The sequence below is a fragment of the Talpa europaea genome, assembly GCF_964194135.1.
Source record: "Talpa europaea genome assembly, chromosome: 12".
NCBI lineage: Eukaryota > Metazoa > Chordata > Mammalia > Eulipotyphla > Talpidae > Talpa > Talpa europaea.
This window is the reverse complement of record NC_140079.1, coordinates 63,209,786-63,228,801: the sequence shown is the minus strand read 5'-3', so window position 1 is coordinate 63,228,801 and position 19,016 is coordinate 63,209,786. Positions and strand designations below refer to the sequence as shown.

Below are 19,016 nucleotides of genomic sequence, written 5' to 3'. Positions count from 1 at the left end.
AGGAAGGGATGGAGCAGGTTTTCTTATGATTCGAGCAGACCAGACGGGTAAAGGAGTCCTGGAGCCCTTGGTGGCTTTCTCAGGCTTTTATATGTAATGCAGCAACCAGGTACAGGGTAGGCAGGGGTGCTGGGGGTGGCCAAGAGGCCAGAAGGCCTCCAAGCCCCCAGCAGGTCTTCACTCTGGGACTCTCTGGTGCTTTCTCCCTCTTTCCTGCCTCTGCTTCTCTTAGAGAATATCTCAATACTGCTGCCATGGCCCACAGAAGTAAATACAACTTAGAACAATGTAACAAAATGCAGGTGCCCCATCAGGCAGGGCAATCCTAATGGCACAGGGCAGAAAGGCCTGAAAATCATTACCCTACAGCGAGTTTCCCGGAACAATTTTATGTGTCAAAGGTGAGGTCAATAGCATGAAGGTGGAGAGCTAAAAACTCCCACAAAATGCTTATCAAATCTCAGGGACATTATTTCCTCAGTCTCACCTAACAAGTACAAAATTGCCAATATCACTGGCTTTTTATTTGGATAAACATAATAACAGCAGAAAAATAATACTCTAAAGCAGAAATCAAACAAGTTTTTCTTCATTCTGTTTATTTCAGTTAGGACACTAAATCGACATTAACTGGGGCACCTGAAAGTCATTTCAATTAGAAATCTCTTTAGTCCTGCATCAATTATTTCAAGTGTTTTAGTTTCAAATACATCCCTTTCTTCTACAAACTTCTGAAAGAGATGAACACCCCCACCTACTCCAAAATAATGTGCTTTGCTGGCCAAAAGCACCTGTCCATTTTTATCTAACAATCGAAGGAATGTTTGGTGTAAAGTGTCATAATAATCTGGATTGTAAATGGTTTCTGAGGTTAGAATGAGATCATATTTTTCAAAGAGCTTCTCACTACTTAGTACAAGCTTACAAAACTCAGACCATTCCCCAGAAAAGAACCGGCACTGACACAGGTCTTGTGCTATTTTTGACTTTTTGCATTTTTTTGCTTCTGGTTGGTTTACATTTTCTACATCTTCCAAAGCAGAGTTAGCTATTACATTAGGTAAGGTTACTTCATCAATCACCAAACTGTTATAATCTTGAAAATGAATTTCTTTTGCTCCTCCCCTGAATGCAATTATACCCAGCAATCCTGATCCACAGCCAAGATCCAGTACTTTTTTCCCAGCAAATTTCACATTGGCCTTTATCAAATAATCCAAGAGGTCAAAGGTGCATTCCCAGATTTTCAAGCCTCCTTCATAAACACCTGTAATCAGATCAGAGTTAGAAGAAAAGCTTTTTGAAACTATGTTTTCTTCGCCAGGGAAGTTCTCTTTCAACAGGATGGTTTTCACCACTGATAGATTAATATTCTGGGGATCTGGTAATGCTTCCATGACTTTATTTTCTAATACTTTCTTGAAATCTTTAGGCACAGAGTGTTCCTTAGCAATTCTCAAACAGGATTGTTCTTCAGGTAGCCCCAAGTTAATTGAATCGTTAGCAGCACTGAGTATACTGTCTGTGTCTTGAGTGGAAGCCGCATTTCTCCCTGACTTGTGTTCCCACAAGTGATCCAGAGGCAAGTCAGACTGTCTGGGAGAGGATTTTCTGTCCCTCTCTTTACCTTTTTGAGTTTCTGAGACTGGACAATCTTTTGAGGAATCCAGGGTCAATGTTGCATCTCTAGGGGGTGTTAATTCATTTCCCAGATGGTCTTCTATAGTGAAATTAAATTGAAAGTTCATCCTCAAATGTACAGAATTCTAAAATTCAAAGGACGATTTGTCAACTTCTGGATAGAATTGGTGACATACACATAAAACTGCCTCAATTGTTCAACTGTTTTCCTTGGATTCAAGTGTAAGCTGCTTATACACTGTTACAAATATTTAGAGGTGTTTCCAAATTACTTTTAGAAGTCTTTGCTCTTCTTTCACTTAAACTCTGGGGGAAAAAATGAAGTAAATTAAAAAGCAATTTGATACATTTCACTGAAATATATTAAACAGCCCCTCCCTCCCCAATAACAGCCTTTTCTATAAAATCTATGGAAAGGGGAATAAAAAGAATTGGAATAACACACACACACACACACACACACACACAGACATCGATACTTCGCGTTTCAAGAGTTGGAGAAGAGAATAAACTGTAAAAAACAAAAGAACTGCAGCAGTAATAATGGGGGACAGGGGAACCAGTCCAAACTGTACGGTAGAAAATGACAAGCTTAGCTATTTGGCTTGTCACCTGCCGCGAACATGCCTAAACATATTTACCTCTAAACTGCTAGAATCTCATTTCAGTTCACCCTCTCAGTAACAAATACAAGATTTATTTTCATAAATGAGCATCTCTCTAAAAACATGCACAGGAATGCTCTGGTGGTGTGTGTAAATTCATCCAAGTGACCTTACTAAAATAATTTTGTGGAGAAGGGAAGACCTGAGTGTATGGGAGTGGGCAATTTTGGAGTAAATATTAAAGAGGCGACTGATGGCCGAACAAACACGAATAAAGGCAACCAAGTGGTTTCTGAGAGACTTGTAGAAACTGGAAGCAACTTTACAGTTTACTGTCACCCACTGTGCTAGACATTCAAAATATGCCATCTGCTTCAATTGGCACAGCAGTTCTAGCAGGTGTGTGTGGAGGGGTCTTTATTCTCATTATACGAGATGTGAGGAAGATCACAGTTCAGTGAGTAGGAATCTGCCAGTTTCCACATCACTGAGTCCCCGGCCTGGGAGTCCCCAAGTTCCTGGTCAAACCCCACCCCAGACGTGCAATCCCAAAGCCCCAGCAAAGGGAGGGTAGGAAATCTGGGGACTTTTAGTCCTCCTCTCCCCAAAGCGCGCTACCTCAAAGCAACTGCACTGCGATCCACACCCGGCAATGCTGGTGGCCCGCGTGCTCCCAGCTCCTCCAGCCTGGAACCCCGTCGCGACGTCCTGACGTCCGCGGAACTGAGAGTGCGCACCAGTGAGTCCAGTCCTCCGCGGGCCAGACAAGCCCGGCTGTCTTCCCGGCCGTGCGGGGGCAGACATTTATATACAAAGGAACGCAGCAGCCTCTTCTCTATGGTTCTAGTGTCGGCGGAGAGCTCGCAAGGCCTGCCGGGACGGTGGGCGTTTCCGGTGTCGGCCGTGGCGGGACTGTTTTGAAACTGAGCTCCTGGGTGGAAATATGTCTCAGGAACGGGAGGCCCCGTCCGGCACGGTGCCTCTGGAAGAATTAAGTGGCTGGCCGGAGGAGCTCTGCCGCCGGGAACTGCCGTCTGTCCTGCCCCGCCTTCTTATATCCTTCACAATCACTTCCACCTGGAGAGAGGGCGGGTGGTCTTGAACGGTCTGTTCTGTCTGTTCGCCGCCGCCGGCCCGGGTGGTGTTCTCGCTGCTCAGCCTCTGTGGATGAGCTTAGGCCATAAGCCAGGGACTGGAAGGCGAACGTGAGCTGTGGGTGTGAGGATCGAAGGCCTGCTTGACTTTGGCACACGAAGGGCTGACAGGTGTTTTGTGCTGTGACTTTGGTCGTGGATGTGGCGTTTTCCATTTTATGCCTTTGAAATTTTCTGTCCTCGTTATGTGGAATTAAGTACATTGCATGGGGATAGTGGGGAAGGCAAAGGCTCAGACAAACCTCTAAGGTAACACTAAGGGAACTCTAAATTGCTAGTTGAGGTCAAGAGAGCGGATACTTGAGTTTTTGTTCTCTCTAAAATAGGTGGTGAATACGAATAATACCATTTTCAGTATCGTGGGAGATAAAGGCCGTCGTTGTACTCCGTAGCCATGTCTGTAAAAGATGTTCAGTAATTAGCAATGTTCTTCCATCTCCATTTCGAAACTCTTTGTTTATTGGTGGTTGGAAGTTTTGTTTCGTTACTGGCTTTCATTTGCCGGGTTTGAGTTGCTTAATGTCTGCGTTGTCCAGGTGCAAACCATTCCTGTAAATGGTCCAGGAATTCTAGGTTAAAAGGTGATTGTTTTTCTTTTTTTTTTTTTTTTTCCCACCCTTGTGCTCACTTTCAGCATAAAACTACTCCCAAAAGAAAAAGTAACCTTCATTTGAGAGTCTCAACACTGCACAGATTATAATTTTACAGTTTAAGCCAGATAAAATGTTACCATTGATACTGGACTCAGGTCTGGCTGTCACCTGCAACTAAAACATTAGGGACAAGCCAGCCCTGGATTTAGGGAAACAGATTATTTTCAAAGACCTGTACTCTGAGGAGATGGCTGAACTGTCCCAATAAACCATCTCCCAAATTAAGAGAGGGAATAAGGTTGTATGGGTTTGGGGAACAAAGGTTGAGAGCAAAGTAGTTATATTTTACTGACTAACAGCGGATTGGGGCAAAGAAATGTGGAGTTATCTGCAGTTCATTGGCTAGTCACTGGGAACTTAACACATGGACTAAGAAGAGGCTTTTCTTCAGATAACTGGAGTTGTGAATTTGTGCTTCCCTCTTCCTCTGGGTTCTTAGTACCCAGCCTGTCTTGGAGCTCAGCTCAAGATTGGTTATAAGCCTCCAGACTTGTAAAATCAAGTTTTAGGGAAAGTTTAGATAAGGGGTTTCCCCCTTTTGTGTTTTTAGGGTCTAAATGCAGTTTAACCCTTTAGCCTCAGTCTCACCATCCAGAAATCATTCACCTTGGCATTAGCAAAATCCCCCTTGACTAAAGCTCTTTCATAGTCACTGTGCTGTTAGGGAATTGCTGTCCTCAGGTCAAGGATTTTAACTTGGAAAACAAATAGCCACTCTCTTACTGGAAAACATTTACAGGGCACATAATATATACCAAATAGGGTACTTAGTTTTAGGGAAACAAAAATAACCATGATTAACTCTTCTCCCCCTCAATTTTAAACAGACTTCACTAAGTCACCATTCCCACCTGGTTTTGCATCTCAAACTTAACATTCCAAAGTTTCCAAACCTGTTCTTCCATCAGTTTTTCATTTAAATAAATGATTTCACAAGCCAGAAACCTTGAGCCCTCTCTATCTCATACCCAATCAGCAAATCTTTTTTCTGACTTCAAAATATTTTGAGTCCATCTACTTTTATCTCCATCCCCATTACTATTGCTCTATTTTAAACCCCTAAGCAATTGCTAATAGTTTCCTTGCTCTTACTCATGTCCTGGTTCTCCCATCTTAATGTGCATCCCATTTTGCATCTCTTGGTTCAGGTGTCACTACAACAGACTTCAGAGTCCTTAATATTATGCAGTTTCCCTAACTGCAGTGTCTAACAATTTATAGTTTGCTGAAGAGTACTTTAATATGAAATGATCTTGTTTGCTTTTTCACTTCATTATACTGTCCAATTCATAAAGGCAGGGGTTTTGCTTTTAGTGTAACGGTATCTAGCACACTAGCATCCAGTAGGGACATAATTTTCATGTTTTGCATTTTGCATATTTTCCCAGTCTTTAGCTGCTTGTCGACATAATTGTAACTTAAATGTTTTATTTTGGAAGAAACTAGAATTTCTTATTTACTGAAATTTTCTGGGGCATAATCTGTCTTACTGGACTCAAATTAATGACTAATTTTAATTACTGCTATAAAAAATGTATCAGAAAAATTTCCGTTAGTGTAATGGAGTTATGGGTTATTCATTTTTTCTTACTGACACATTCTTTAATTGATTTTGTATGATTTTTACAGTAAAAACATTTCCAACAATTATTCTTGGTGGTATACAAGTGTATAATTTATAAAGTGATTACTGTTAATTTTGGTAATGAACATAGAATTATTGTCACATATTTGTAAGCTGCAGTGCAGAAGAGGTTAAGTTGAATAAAATTGGTAGAGAAGGTATGTAAATAACATGAAAAGAAGTTAGAAAGTGGTGAATGACTTTAGATAAGCTGTAAGTACTAGAGAAATGCAAAAGAGGAAGTTTTTCTTGTATTAGAAATCAGAAATTCATGGTTTGACTTAGTGCTTTTTCTCATCTGCCAAAAATAATTCCTCATAGCATTTTCAAATATTATTTGCTTGCCTAATGGAAACATTAATTTTTTTATGGTTTTATTTATTTCCCACCACCATCCCTTTCGTCCTTTTGTCCTCTTCCCCGCCCCCTTAACCTAAGAGTCTTAATGATGTTTATTGCTGTCTACTGGTTTTTTTTTTTTAATGTTTTACATTATCAAATTATCTGCTATGTGATTTTTCAGTATTTGTTTTTATTACTTGCTTTACTACACTCAGTTCTCTCAAACTCCCTCCATTTTGTTGAAAATGACTGCACTTCATTCATTCTTAATGGCTGTGTAGTACTGCATGGTGTTGCTTGATCTGTCCATTGATGGACATTTAGGCTACTTCCATGTCCTAGTTATTGTAAATAATGCTACTTTGGACACTGTGGAGCATATGGACCTTTGGTATTGATGGTTCTATATTCCTTAAATGTATGCCTAAGAGTGGGATGGCTGGGTGCTATGGTATTTCCGTTTTTAGTTTAAGGTAAATTCAGATTTCTTTCCATAGTAGTTGCTCCAGTTTACATTTCCACTGACAGTATAATATGGTTCTTCTTTTTCCACATTCTCTTCAACACTTATTTGAGATCTTGTTAATATACTCCATTCTCACAGGCATGAGATGTTTTCTCATTGTGCTTTTAACCTGCATCTCTTATTGGAATGACATTGAACGTTTTTTCATGTGCATAGGCTTTCTGGATAGCCTCTTTGGCGAACTATCTGTTGATACCTGCTGTCCATTTATGAATTGGGGTTTTTCAAGTTGTATGTACTTTTATATACTTTGGATATTAATCCTTATTATATATTGTGTAAATATTTTTCCCATTCGGTAGTATGTCTTTTTAATCATCTTATGTTTTCTTTGTATAGAAGTTTAACTTGAGGTTGTCCTTATTGTTTTTGTTTTTAGTTCCCTTGCCATAGGGGTTGAGTCACCAAAAATATCATTGTTGATATCGTGGAACATATTACCAATACTTTCTTCATTGTATTTTATTGTTGCAGGTCTTCTGTCTAAATTTTTAATTCATTTGGGTTTTAATTTTGTGTATGGGATTAGGGAGTGATTCATCTTCATTCTTTTATCTATTGCTTTCTAATCTTCCCAGCACTATTTATTAAAGACACTGTCTTGTCCCCATATTTATTGTTATAGCTGCTTTGTCATAGATCAGGTTCTGGTATGAATGTGGATTTATATAGGGACATTTGCTTCTATTCTGTTGATCCATGTATCTATTTTGGTGCCATTATCATAGTGTTTTTAGTACTGTTGCTTTATAGTGAAATTTGAAGTCAAGTAATGGGATACCTCTATTTCTTTTTTAACTAGGGTTGCTTTTGCAGTTTGAGGTCTTTTGTGATTCCGTAAAAGTTTCAATATTTTTTGTTCAAGTTCTTTGAAAAATATTACTGGTATTTTGAAAAGGATTGTGTTACATTTACATATCATTTTAGGTAGGATTGTTATTTTGGTAATATTGATTCTTTCCATTAATGACTATGCTATTTCCTTATGTTACTAAGTCCTTAAATAACCTCTTGCAGTTCCCATTGTATAGGTCTTTTACCTTCTTAGTTAGGTTAATTCTGAGGTATTTAGTTCTTTTTGAAGCAAGAAACAACAAGAAATTGTTTCTTGTTCATTGTTCTCGTATAAAAAGACCTTGGATTTTTGTATGTTGACTTTGTAACCTGCCAGTGCTGTGTTCATGTACTGTTTCTAATAACTTTTTGATGGAGCCTTGAGATAATTCTATATGTAGTATCATTATCTGTGAATAGTGATAATTTCACTTATTTTCCACCTTGGATTCTCTTGATTTCCTGTGGTGGATAGCTCTGACTAAACTCTCTAATAGTAAGTGAAACAGAAGTGGTAACAATGGACATTTTTATCCTGTTCTGATCTTAAGAGGTAAGTTTTCAGTTTTCACCATCAAGTGTTATATAGACTGTTGGTTTGTGGTATGTGGACTTCATTGTTTTGAGATAGGTTCGTTCTGTTCGTATTGTGTTTAGAGTTTCTATCATAAATGAGTGCTAAATTTTATCAAATGCCTTCTTTGCATTTATCAATGATTTTTATCTTTTAGTGCTAGTACATTGATTGATTTATATATATTAAACCTCCCTGTATCCCTGAGGTAAATCCCACTTTATCATGGTGTATAATCCTTGTGATAAACCATTGAATTAGATTTGCTAAATATTTTGTTGAAGATTTTTGTTTTTGTTTTTGTTTTTTTTTAATGGATTTTTTTTTTTTAAGATTAATTTTTATTTATTTATTTGTTTATACAAGCACTGGGTACAGTCAGAAGTGCGGGAGGGTGAGAGAATTCACCAGAGCCGGGAGCAGAGCAGGCAGAAGGACCGGAAGTACACTGCTGAGGGGAGCAGCGGGCGGCAGGAGAGGTCTGTGCGCCATGTGGGACCCTCCTCCGGTGTCCGGGGAGCAGCCGGGGATTGAACCGGCGCTGCAGAGGCTGCGGGCAGCTTCGCAACCCAGCGCTCAGCCGCTGCACCACCGGGGAGGCCCGGGACTTTTCTTCTTAAATGTGGGCCTGCATTGTGATTATCTTCCCCCTTAAGAATGCTTTGTTGCATTCCATAGGTATGGTAGTATGTATCATTTTCATTTGTCTCAAGGTACTTTTCATTTTCAGCTTTGATTTCCTCTTTTATCCAATAGCTGCTAAGCAGTATATTTTTTAGTCTCCATGTGCTCATACTTTTTTCCTCATAGTGGATTTCTAATATTATGACATTATGAGAGAAAATACTGGGTTTAATTTTGATCTTTGTACATTTATTGAAAATTGACTTGTGTCCCAGCATGTGATCTCTTCTTGAAAATGTTCCACTGTATCCTTGAAAAAAATGTGTATGCATTCTTTTTTTAGAGGAGTGTTCATTAGATGTCTGTTAGACCTGTTTGTTCTAGCACTTCATTTATATTATTTCCTCATTCTTTGTCTTGTTCTCCTTGTTGTTAGAGTATTAAAGTCCCCTAGTATTGTATATTATTATGAATATGTTTCTTAGTTTTGTCATAGTCTGATGTGTCTCAGTGCTTTATTGTTTGGTGTATATATGTGTGTGTTACTTATTTTTGTATTGGACCGTTAATTATAATATGGTATACATTTCTATCTCTTAATTGGAAGCTTATTTTACCAGGTAAAACTGCTTGTGATTTTTTTGGTTGCCTTTTACTTGTATAACTGTCTTCCAGCCTTTAACCCGAAGTCTGTACTTGTCTTTGTTGGTTGGAAGGCATTCTTGTAAACAGCAGAAGGTTTTTTGTTTGTTTGTTTTCATATATGTATTTTTTACATTGTTGTTCCTTTCTGGTGTAAACCCCATGGAATTCCCATCACCAAGTCATCCATGAACTGTCATCCATAGTCTCTTATGCTCTTCCCTCCCCTGTTCTGATCCTCTCCAACCCCTCTTTGCTGAATGTCTCTGATTTATCTTTTGCCTGCAAGTTTTGTTCTGTTTGATTTTGTTTGTTTGTTATTTTCCTGATCCCTTGTTTGGTTCTTCTATATGCCTCCTATAAGTGAAACCATTTGATTTTTTTTTCCCCTTCTGACTTATTTCACTGAGCATCATCCCTTCCAGCTCCATCCATGTTAATAGCAGAAAGTTTTGAACTTTGTTTTGAAATGCATTCAGCTGCTCTGTACCTTTTAACTGATGAATTCTGGCAGTTTATGTTTAAGGTTATTGAGACATAGTGCTCATTGCCATTTTGTTATGTATTGGTTTTATCCTGTATTTTTTTATTTTTTGAGGTCTTCCTGCTGTGCTTTGCTTCCATTTCTGTTGTTTCATTAACTTTTGAAACATTAAATTTTAAGAGCAGAGTTTAGCCAGTTATTTGAGTCTGATTTCAGTATTTATGAATCATTGAATAAATTTCAAAAAGGGTCGGTTTTAAATTTATTCTAAATTTAGCTATGTGAATTTCCTAAAACAATGATACTGATGTTTTCCTTGATTATTTTACTCTATGAATCAACATTCTGATAATTGGATTGAGCATATTCGTAAGTAAAATTATCTTCATTGTGTTATTAGATGTTGTCATGGTCCTAGTCATACATATCCTAATACAATCTTGTGTTTCAGTTTAAAATATTGTGAAATTTTCTCATGGTTTTAAGGAATCATTTTAATGATAACAAATCCTACTAATAAATAATACCTACATTCATTTGCTGGTCCTTACTGGACATGTAGGTTTTTCCTTTTTTTATTCTTTGCTATTTCAGATAATAGCAGATTAATATTGTCTCTACATAGATTATAGTATTCTGCAAGTGTGCTGAGGTTTAGATGGGTAGTACTTAGATTTTCTCACATTTGGAAAGAGCATTGAATTTTGTTTACTGACATGACTTTATATTTCTATAACATGTTACTATCTTGCTTTATAGAAATTCTGAAAATTATTGTAGAAATGTTTTTACCTCATATGAATCAACTGACATTGGAACCGACTTTCTTTTCACAAGTGCTGCCAAAGGTATGGTACCATTACTGTCTTAATCCATCTACATGTTTTAAAGGCTGTTAAAATCATACCTCAGTTTTAGGTTGATTATTCTTAATTTTTTAAAAAAAGAGCTTTTCCTCAGTGTAGCAAACATTTGAAATACAAATAAAGTAGTGAAAAATAGGTCTTATGTGAGAATACAGTGAGAATACAGTGGTATTAATGTAATCATTATTTGATTAAAAGCTATTTTCAGATGGTATGGATCATTTACTAACTGGATTTAATTTACTTTTAGTTAATGTGAAATACTTATAACTTAAAGCTAGTAATCAAAAATTTGTGATGCATTACAAAGTTAACTTGTATTTTCTCTGCAGAAGAGCATTAATACTTGTTAATAATGTCAGAGTTGTTAAACTTCATTGTCTGAAAAAAATGGAACCAACATTTATTTAAAAAAAATCTTAGAATTAAAAAGATGAAAATTTGTTGCTATTAAGTAACTAAGAGAAACATTAAATTCAGACTACTGTTTAGATATGTGTGATATGCTTTTTCTCTGAGAAGTTCCATCCTTTTTTCTCTTATAATTGAGGGAGCAAAAGGGACTTTGATGCCAAAATGAAACATGTAGTTATGATAACTTATCTCTCTGATGATAGATTTCCAAGTTTATCTTTGATACAGGTAATCATCGGAAGTCCTTTTGCTCATATTTACTTGATTGTTTTCTCTCTGAAAGTTTCTTAGAATTTGTTCTTGAATACCAGAAAGAACGTCCAGCTATGATACAGATGAAGACAGAGATGTTGAGTGTTAAAGGGCCTGTGGGAAGCAATAACTTCTTTAACTACTTTGTGAAATAGTGTTACTATTCTTGAGATGTTTAGAAAGAACCAAGTATTAAGATCTTAGGATGACTAACTTTTCAGTCAAAACTTAGTTCTGAGGTTACATAATATACCTGTAACTCAGAAACAGTATTTTGAGTTGTTCAAAATGGACACTGGTTAGAATATAAGTGGAAATGAATTTGTACTGAATTACCTAATCAGAAAATACCCCTGTAATTGCCCATTGAATATATATTGGCTAAGATCATCATCTTATACTGTGTAAAGACTAGCACATACATTTGTAACATGAAGAAATGAACTTTGATTTGTTTATAAGATGTTATTAAATAGATTCAAACCATAGAATGGAAAATAATTGACTTCACTGATTGTAAAAAGGGGTTAATTTATACAAATACTAGATATGTGTGTATATATATATTTTTAATTAGGTGTAATTGTTAAGCTAGATGATATCTCATAGGTGTTAGTAATGCAAAATTAAATCATTGGAATTTTTTTCCTTGGCGATATCTTTCCTTTTCTAGTGATTTTTATACCCAGTTATGATCTGCTTTGTTTTCACAGACTGTGAAATTATTTGATGACATGATGGACGAGTTAACTAGTCAAGCCAAAGGACTATCAAGCCAAAATTTAGAAATTCAAACCACTCTAAGGAATATTTTACAAGTAAGTCAAAAAGGAGAGATTGGGGGAGTGGGGAGGAGCTAAAAGAGCGTGAGAATTTTTATAGTGATATTAATTAGTCATGTATTCTTTATGTAATGGCCACATGCTGAAATTAAATATATACAATTAAAGATGTGAATACAGAACATAAACTCTGAATTTTTATACAGTTTCTTGCTGAGTAAACAAACATCTGCACTCTTAAAAGAAGACAGGTAATCAAGATAGCCTGCTCTACCTATAATTTTAAATGATATGAGTAGAACATCTGCCATATGCATTGATATGTGGGCTAGAGTTTCACTTTAAAAAAAACAAAAAAAACCAAAGGCTAGTCTGTTTCGAAATTTGTAGTTCTGATAGATTGAATTTCTAGGAAAGGAAGAAAGTGAGTTTATTTTGTGCACTGCTGTATTTCTGGAAACCAGCATTCTGTCTGATGAAACATCTTTCTTATTTCCAGACCATGGTACAGGTTTTAGGAGCTCTTACAGGATGTGTTCAGCATGTTTGTGCCACACAGCAATCTGTTGTTCTAGAAAATATCCATAGTCTCCCCTCCTCAGTCCTACACGTAATCAAAAGTACATTTGTACATTGTAAGGTGAGTGATGAATCTGAGTATAGTTGAAATGGCTTAGAATCAATGGACAAAGGGGCTGAGTAAAGTAATGTTTTTACATAAGATTTTACATTTTAGCCTATATTATTGGAATAGACTTTTCCATAGATCCAAGAGGAAATACTGTAAATATTTGTTTCAAAATAAATGGTTTATAAGATAGCCATAAAAATTGTGTTTTGTTTTACTTGTTTCCTCTTTATCAAATAAAGAAGTGATAATGGATTGTGTCAAGTTACAGGAATCCTAAAATAGTTCTGTCATGGCATTTGTGGATCTCATGGCTTGCTTAATGGTTAGCTGTTTATAAAGGCACACCAACCCTTATTTAGACCATCTTTGCATTCTTGAGGCAGTATTAAAAGCACAGCAGATAGCCTAGGATTTTGTATCACTACAGAACACTAGCAGTTTTAATGCTATTTTGAGTATGTAAAAATCACTTGTTAATTAATGCTTCTCTTTGGTGATAGGGTACTAAAATGCCATGCACCTGACCTAATGTTATTTATTTCTTTTTTGGTTGTTTTAGTTTTATGTATTTGCTAGTTATGGGAAGTTAGGAATCATATTTTATATATGCTTACCTTTCTAGAATTAAACTATATTGGATGTTCATTAAACGTTTGTTTAATAATACATAATTCAGCCAAAAACATTAAATTTATAATCTCAACGATGAAGTAAATTTGACTCGAGCTTTTTATGAATTTGTTTTTTTCCTCTCATTTTTCATTTGTCATCAGAATAGTGAATCTGTCTATTCTGGGCGTTTACACCTAGTTGCAGACCTCCTTCAGGCTCTTTTCAAGGAGGCCTATTCTCTTCAAAAGCAGCTAATGGAATTGCTGGACATGGTTTGCTTAAACCCTTTAGTAGATGAAAAGGAAGATATTTTAAAGATGGTAATAGGTGAGTGAAGAAAATGTACTGCTTAGTTATGATATGTATTGACTGTAACTATGTCTAATTTTTAAAGAATTGCTTGTAATCCTCTTTACTAATACCGTCATTCAGTGGATTGACTCAGTTTGAAAAGCTCTAATACGTAAGGGCAAAGATTGTATTCACAACGTCAGTATATTGAGAGGAAGGTACCTTTTGTTCTAACTATCCCAATCTGTTGGATTAAAACATCTATTTTATTCTTGATTCTGGGAGTCAGCAGTTTAGATTGGGCTCAACTGGGATAGCTTTCTGTGCTTCACATTGGTGCATCTGGCTCATGCATGAATTGCAGTCTGACCTCACTGAAATCTGGCTGTTGGCAGAGGCAGAAATACTGAGACTTACATGTGTAGCACATTACCCAACAGGCTATCCCAAAGCTCAGTCACCTGATGGGGGGCTTGGCGTTTCTTTTTTTCTCTTTTCTTTTTTTTTTTTTTTTAAAGATTTATTCATGCATACAAGAACTGGGGTACAGGCCAGAAGTGTAGGGGTGAGAGGATTCACCAGAGACAGAGTGGGGAACAGAACAAGCTGATTGAGTGAAATACACTGCTGAGGGGAGCAGCGGGTGAGTCAGGAGAGGTCTGCTGTGCCATGTGGATAGCTCCCTGGCCAGGGATCAAAGTCATGTTGCAGTGATTGTGGATAGCTTTATAGGTTGCATCACAACCCCTTGCTCCACCAGGGTGGGCCGGGTGCTGCGTTTCTAATTGGTGAGAGAGGGTAAGCCCCAATTCATCTGTACTTTTGAAGTCTCTGCTTGTAACTACTCCCAGAGTCAGTGTGGAAGGGAATTGCCCAAGAGTTTGGACACAGAGGGGAGTTACTGTGGCCATTTTTGCAAATAATTTTAACTGTAGGCAGAGTAGAAGCCTTGCATGTGTATTGTGCGGATTAGTTTTAATTTTTTGTTAGGTTTTCTTTCCTTAGCAGTTTATTTTGTTGTTTTGATTGGAATTGTGCCTATAGAATATTTCTGTTATAATAGGGCACAACTTTTATTCCCTTTTTTAGTTTTTTTGTAAGATTAATTAGTTATTTATGCATAGAAGAACTGGGGTGCAGGCCAGAGATGTGGGGGGTTGAGAAGATTCACTAGAGACAGAGTAGGGAGCAGAACAGGCAGGAGAGGTCTGCTGCATCATGTGGGTTAGCTTCCTGGCCGGGGATGGAGCTCAGGCTGTAGCAGTGGTAGCACTAAGGCTTAACCTTTAGCCCATTAGGGAGACCCTCCATTTTTAGTTTTATTTCGGTTATAAGGTAGGTGTGTACTTCAGAAATTAATTTTCAGTAATTTATAAAAATCTTTAGAAGTGTGACACTTACATTCAATAATTATTTTGGTAATTTTTATTAATGTATTTATTTTAAAGATTTATTTATGCATTTAAGAGTTGGGGTGCTGGCCAGAAATGTGGGGGGTGAGAGGATTCACCAGAGACAGAGTGGGGAGCAGAACAGGCAGATGTACTGAAATACACTCTGAAGGGAGCAGTGGGCGAGATAGGAGAGGTTCGCTGTGCCATGTGGGTCACTTCCCTGGCCAGGGATTGAACTCCTGCTGCAGAGGCTGCGGATAGCTACATAGTGCTGTGTCTTACCTCCTTGTGCCACCAGGGAGGCCCGGTAGTTTTTTTGTTAAACTGCATTAATAATTGCAAAATTATTTCATACTTTTAGATATAAGAGGAGTTCATAATATTTAAATATCCTAAGAGTTTTATTCTCTTTTTTGTAGTTATTCATTCGTTATTGGATATCTGCTCTGTTATTTCTAGTATGGACCATGCATTTCATGCCAATACTTGGAAATTTATAATTAAGTAAGTTTTCATTTTTGTAATATTTTCTGTATCCAACTTCTTACTCATAACTTTTCTTAACTTGTGTTTAAAACATTTTGTACAAGTTTATATGTTTACTGACACTACTGTCTAATGATCCAAATATTCTGCATGTAACTCCAAATCAAATTGGACTTTTCTATCCTGCTGCCTCTAAAATAAAATAACCAGTTCTACCTAGTTAGCTAGTATCACTGAAACAATGTCTATGGGCTATACTAAACCTTAAACACTCACTTGCTGCTATTATTGCTTAACTGATGAAGTAGCTTATTTCCACAGTTACATAAATCAGTAAATATAACTAAAGCTGATGCTAATCCCTTCATTATGTGCTTTTGAGTTGTTTGTTTAATTCCACTTAAAACTAATTTTATGTGGAGTGTTATGAAAGGTTATTAGGGAGAGTGCCTATAATATTCATCAGATTCTTAAGGGTGGGAAGAGATTGAGATACAAAAATGATTAAGGATCTCTTATACACATGCATTCAAGTCTTAGGTGCTTTTTCTTTTTACCACCAGATTATTAAGTTGCCAGCAAGTGATAGTGTAGTGGTTAAATATCCACCCAGCCACACTGCATATGATTGAATCCGTTCTAAATCAGTATGCCTCCTGAACCCTTGAGCCATGTGGTTAACTTTTCTGAAACTAGGCTTTCTCATCTAAAAACTAAAAGAAATATAAGAATCTTCCTAGTAAGAATGAACTGAGTTTATGAAATGCTGAGAACTCTGCATGGCATATAGCGAGTGCTCACAGAGTTACCCATAGCACCATCATTGGACTTCTACTCTTGTCCCAGTTTATTTTCTACCGAGCATTGACCGATATTTTTAAAAATGTTAATCAGATGATATTGTGCTGCTTAAAATCTACCCAGTTGTGTCCTAGTGCCCATAGTGTAAAGCTAACAACCTGATCCTCTCTGGCCCCTGCCTTCTTCTCCTGTACCAGCCCACCTCTCCTGTACCCTCCTTCCCCCCATGTAGTTCCGCAAATATATCAAACTTGTCCCAAAGCCTTTTCACTTTTCCCCTCTGCATAGGATGTTCCTTTCGTATGCTTCACACCTTTCTAGTTCCTACTTCTCTTTCAGTTCTCACCTGAAGAGTTACATCTCCTGGTAGCATTTTTTTTTTTTTTTTGATATCCTTACCCTAAGAATAAGTTAAATTAGATCTGCTACAGCACTCTGAACTTTTTCATCTTAGCGTTTATCACATTAACTACAAGTTCCATGCAGAAGGGGCAGAGATTGTGTCTTTTCATTCACCTCTCCATCCCAGGGCCTAGCAGAGTGCCTGTCATAGTAAGAGTTCAATTAATATATTTACAGGGGAAATAAAAAATTAGCGACTTTAACTTTACTGCTTCAGAAATAAAAAGGCACATCTAACAAGAAGCATTGTGGGTTTTTTTTTTTCACATATTCCTTCAAGTCATATTTTTATGGTTCTAAGTTACTTGATGTGTTACCTATGGTGATTGTATTCTTTTTATTCTTTTAGACAGAGCCTTAAACACCAGTCGGTTATAAAGAATCAGCTGAAACACAAAGATATAATTACTAGCTTGTGTCAAGACATTCTTTTCTCCTTCCATTCTTGTTTGCAGTTAGCTGAGCAGATGACACTGTCAGATGTACAGGTAAAAATACGGTTTAATGGCATTTTAAACAGTCCTTAGTTCTTTTGGCAGTTACCTAGGAGGGCATTAATGTATTTCATTTGTTTTGTTTTTTTCATTTTCTTCCTCTAATCTGTGGGATTATTTACGTCCATGATTACTTGCCACCAGAACATAGCATTAGACTGCTGTGCTATCTCATTCCCGTGAGTCTACCTTGTCCCCCACTTGTTAAATACAAACTGGTTGGTACAAGCGATCTCTTTAGACACCTTCCATTTTGTACTCTAGAACAGAAGTAATTCTTTAGTCCTGTATTTATTTAAAGTCATCTTGAGGTAGCCACAGTTGGTCTTTGCCTCACCAGTCCATTGCAACATGTAGTGATGCCATGCACAACTCTGTGTGTGTGTGTGTGTGTGTGTACCTAAATTGATATATACTTACACTTGTTTTGTATGTATATTTACTTTTAAAAGTTAGAGTATTGGGCCTCCCCAGTGGCGCAGCAGGTTGAGCACAGTGCTGTGACACTGTCCACAGCCTATGCAGCACCAGTTCGATTCCCGGCCGGCAAGGAAGATTCCCACATGGCGCAGCAGACCTCTCCTGCCTCCCGCTGCCCCCCTCAGCAGTGTATTTTGGTCCTTCTGCCTGGTCTGCTCCCTGCTCTGTCTCTGGTGAATTCTCTCACCCTCCCACGCCTCTGGCCTGACAGATGCTAGAGGATATAAATCATGTGCAAGGAGTTCTGAAGGTAGTAAGAAGGAAGTGAGGAGTGATTGTTGGAAGGGAGTAACCTTTTCCTCCTGCTTTTCTCTTGTCTGCCTTCCTCTTACATACATTCTTTACCTTTTCTTTCTCATCTCTACTCCATGTATGCTTTCTGGTTCCCGTCTTGCTGAAAGGATGCATTTGGCTGGTGGCTTGTGTCAACAACAGAAAGTGTTCCTCTCTCCACTTTCACCCTATATGTCAGTTTTCTTCAATCCCACCCATCTCCCCTAATTCCCTTCTTGTTTATCTTGACAGCATAGACTCCTCAGGTAGTGCTTGAAGGGTAAGGTTAGACAGAGGTTCTTGGACCACAGTGAGATGGGAAAGTCCCAGCAGCAGTACAGTCTATATGGAAGAGGAAAAAGAAAAGTCCTGAGGGTGCCTGATCAGGGTGGCTCTTTGTACATAAAGTATGTAAACTCAGCTTCTAACTGCTTGTGTATGAACAGAGTTTACATTTTGAGTTCTCCTAACTGTCCAAGCAAATTTTCATGTTTTTCTTTATCTCTAAAAGTTTGGGGTTGATAAGTGTGACCAGCACCACTCATCCTTTATTGCGTGAATCCGGGCTTTGAGATAATCAGTGCAGTTTCTCTATATGTGATCAGCAGCACCCTCTGCTGTTCAGTATTCAGGTTATTGAGTAGTCCAACTATTTAATTGTGTTGTTTCCAAGCAGTTTATTACGTGGTTTTCAAAAACTTATAAATACAAACAGTAGGTTTAATTAGTGATATGCTACTTATGGGAGTATATGGACCTATTGATTCATGTATTGGTTTCCTGGGGTTGCCATATCAAAGTACCATAAATTAGGTGGCTTAAAACAACAGAAATTTACTCTTTTTCAGTTTTGGAGAACAGAAGCCTGCAATGTTTCAGCAGGCCCTTATTCTCTAAAGGCTGTAGGAGAGAGTCAGCCTCTATGCTGCCTAGCATTTCTTGGCTTGCATCTGTATGACTCCAGTCTTTGCTTCTGTCATCACATGGTGTTCTCTCCCTGTCTTTACATCATCCTATAAGGATACTAGTCAGATTAAGAGCATATTCTAATCCAATATGATCTCATTGTAACAAATTACGACTGTGATGACCTTATTTCCAAATCAATTCATGTTTTGACAATATTGGGGGTAGG

The 19,016-nt window shown here is 37.5% G+C and overlaps 2 protein-coding genes across 2 annotated transcripts in view; one reads left to right on the top strand and one right to left on the bottom strand.

The window, feature by feature from the left end:
* Positions 1-626: 626 nt before the first annotated feature.
* On the bottom strand, positions 627-1,748 carry METTL18 (methyltransferase 18, RPL3 N3(tau)-histidine; the record flags this gene model as incomplete). The annotated part of the gene is made up of 1 exon (XM_084249593.1): positions 627-1,748. One exon carries the CDS (start codon positions 1,746-1,748, stop codon positions 627-629), a length of 1,122 nt encoding a protein of 373 aa, XP_084105719.1.
* A 1,441-nt stretch (positions 1,749-3,189) lies between these two features.
* The window catches only part of FIRRM (FIGNL1 interacting regulator of recombination and mitosis), a gene marked incomplete at both ends in the record, with an annotated part of 44,511 nt that continues 28,684 nt past the window's right edge, over positions 3,190-19,016 (top strand). The window contains 8 exon segments of the mRNA XM_084249481.1: positions 3,190-3,324; positions 3,329-3,338; positions 10,463-10,551; positions 11,949-12,053; positions 12,517-12,657; positions 13,422-13,587; positions 15,365-15,449; positions 16,984-17,122. Coding sequence (XP_084105607.1) covers positions 3,190-3,324; positions 3,329-3,338; positions 10,463-10,551; positions 11,949-12,053; positions 12,517-12,657; positions 13,422-13,587; positions 15,365-15,449; positions 16,984-17,122 — 870 coding nt within the window.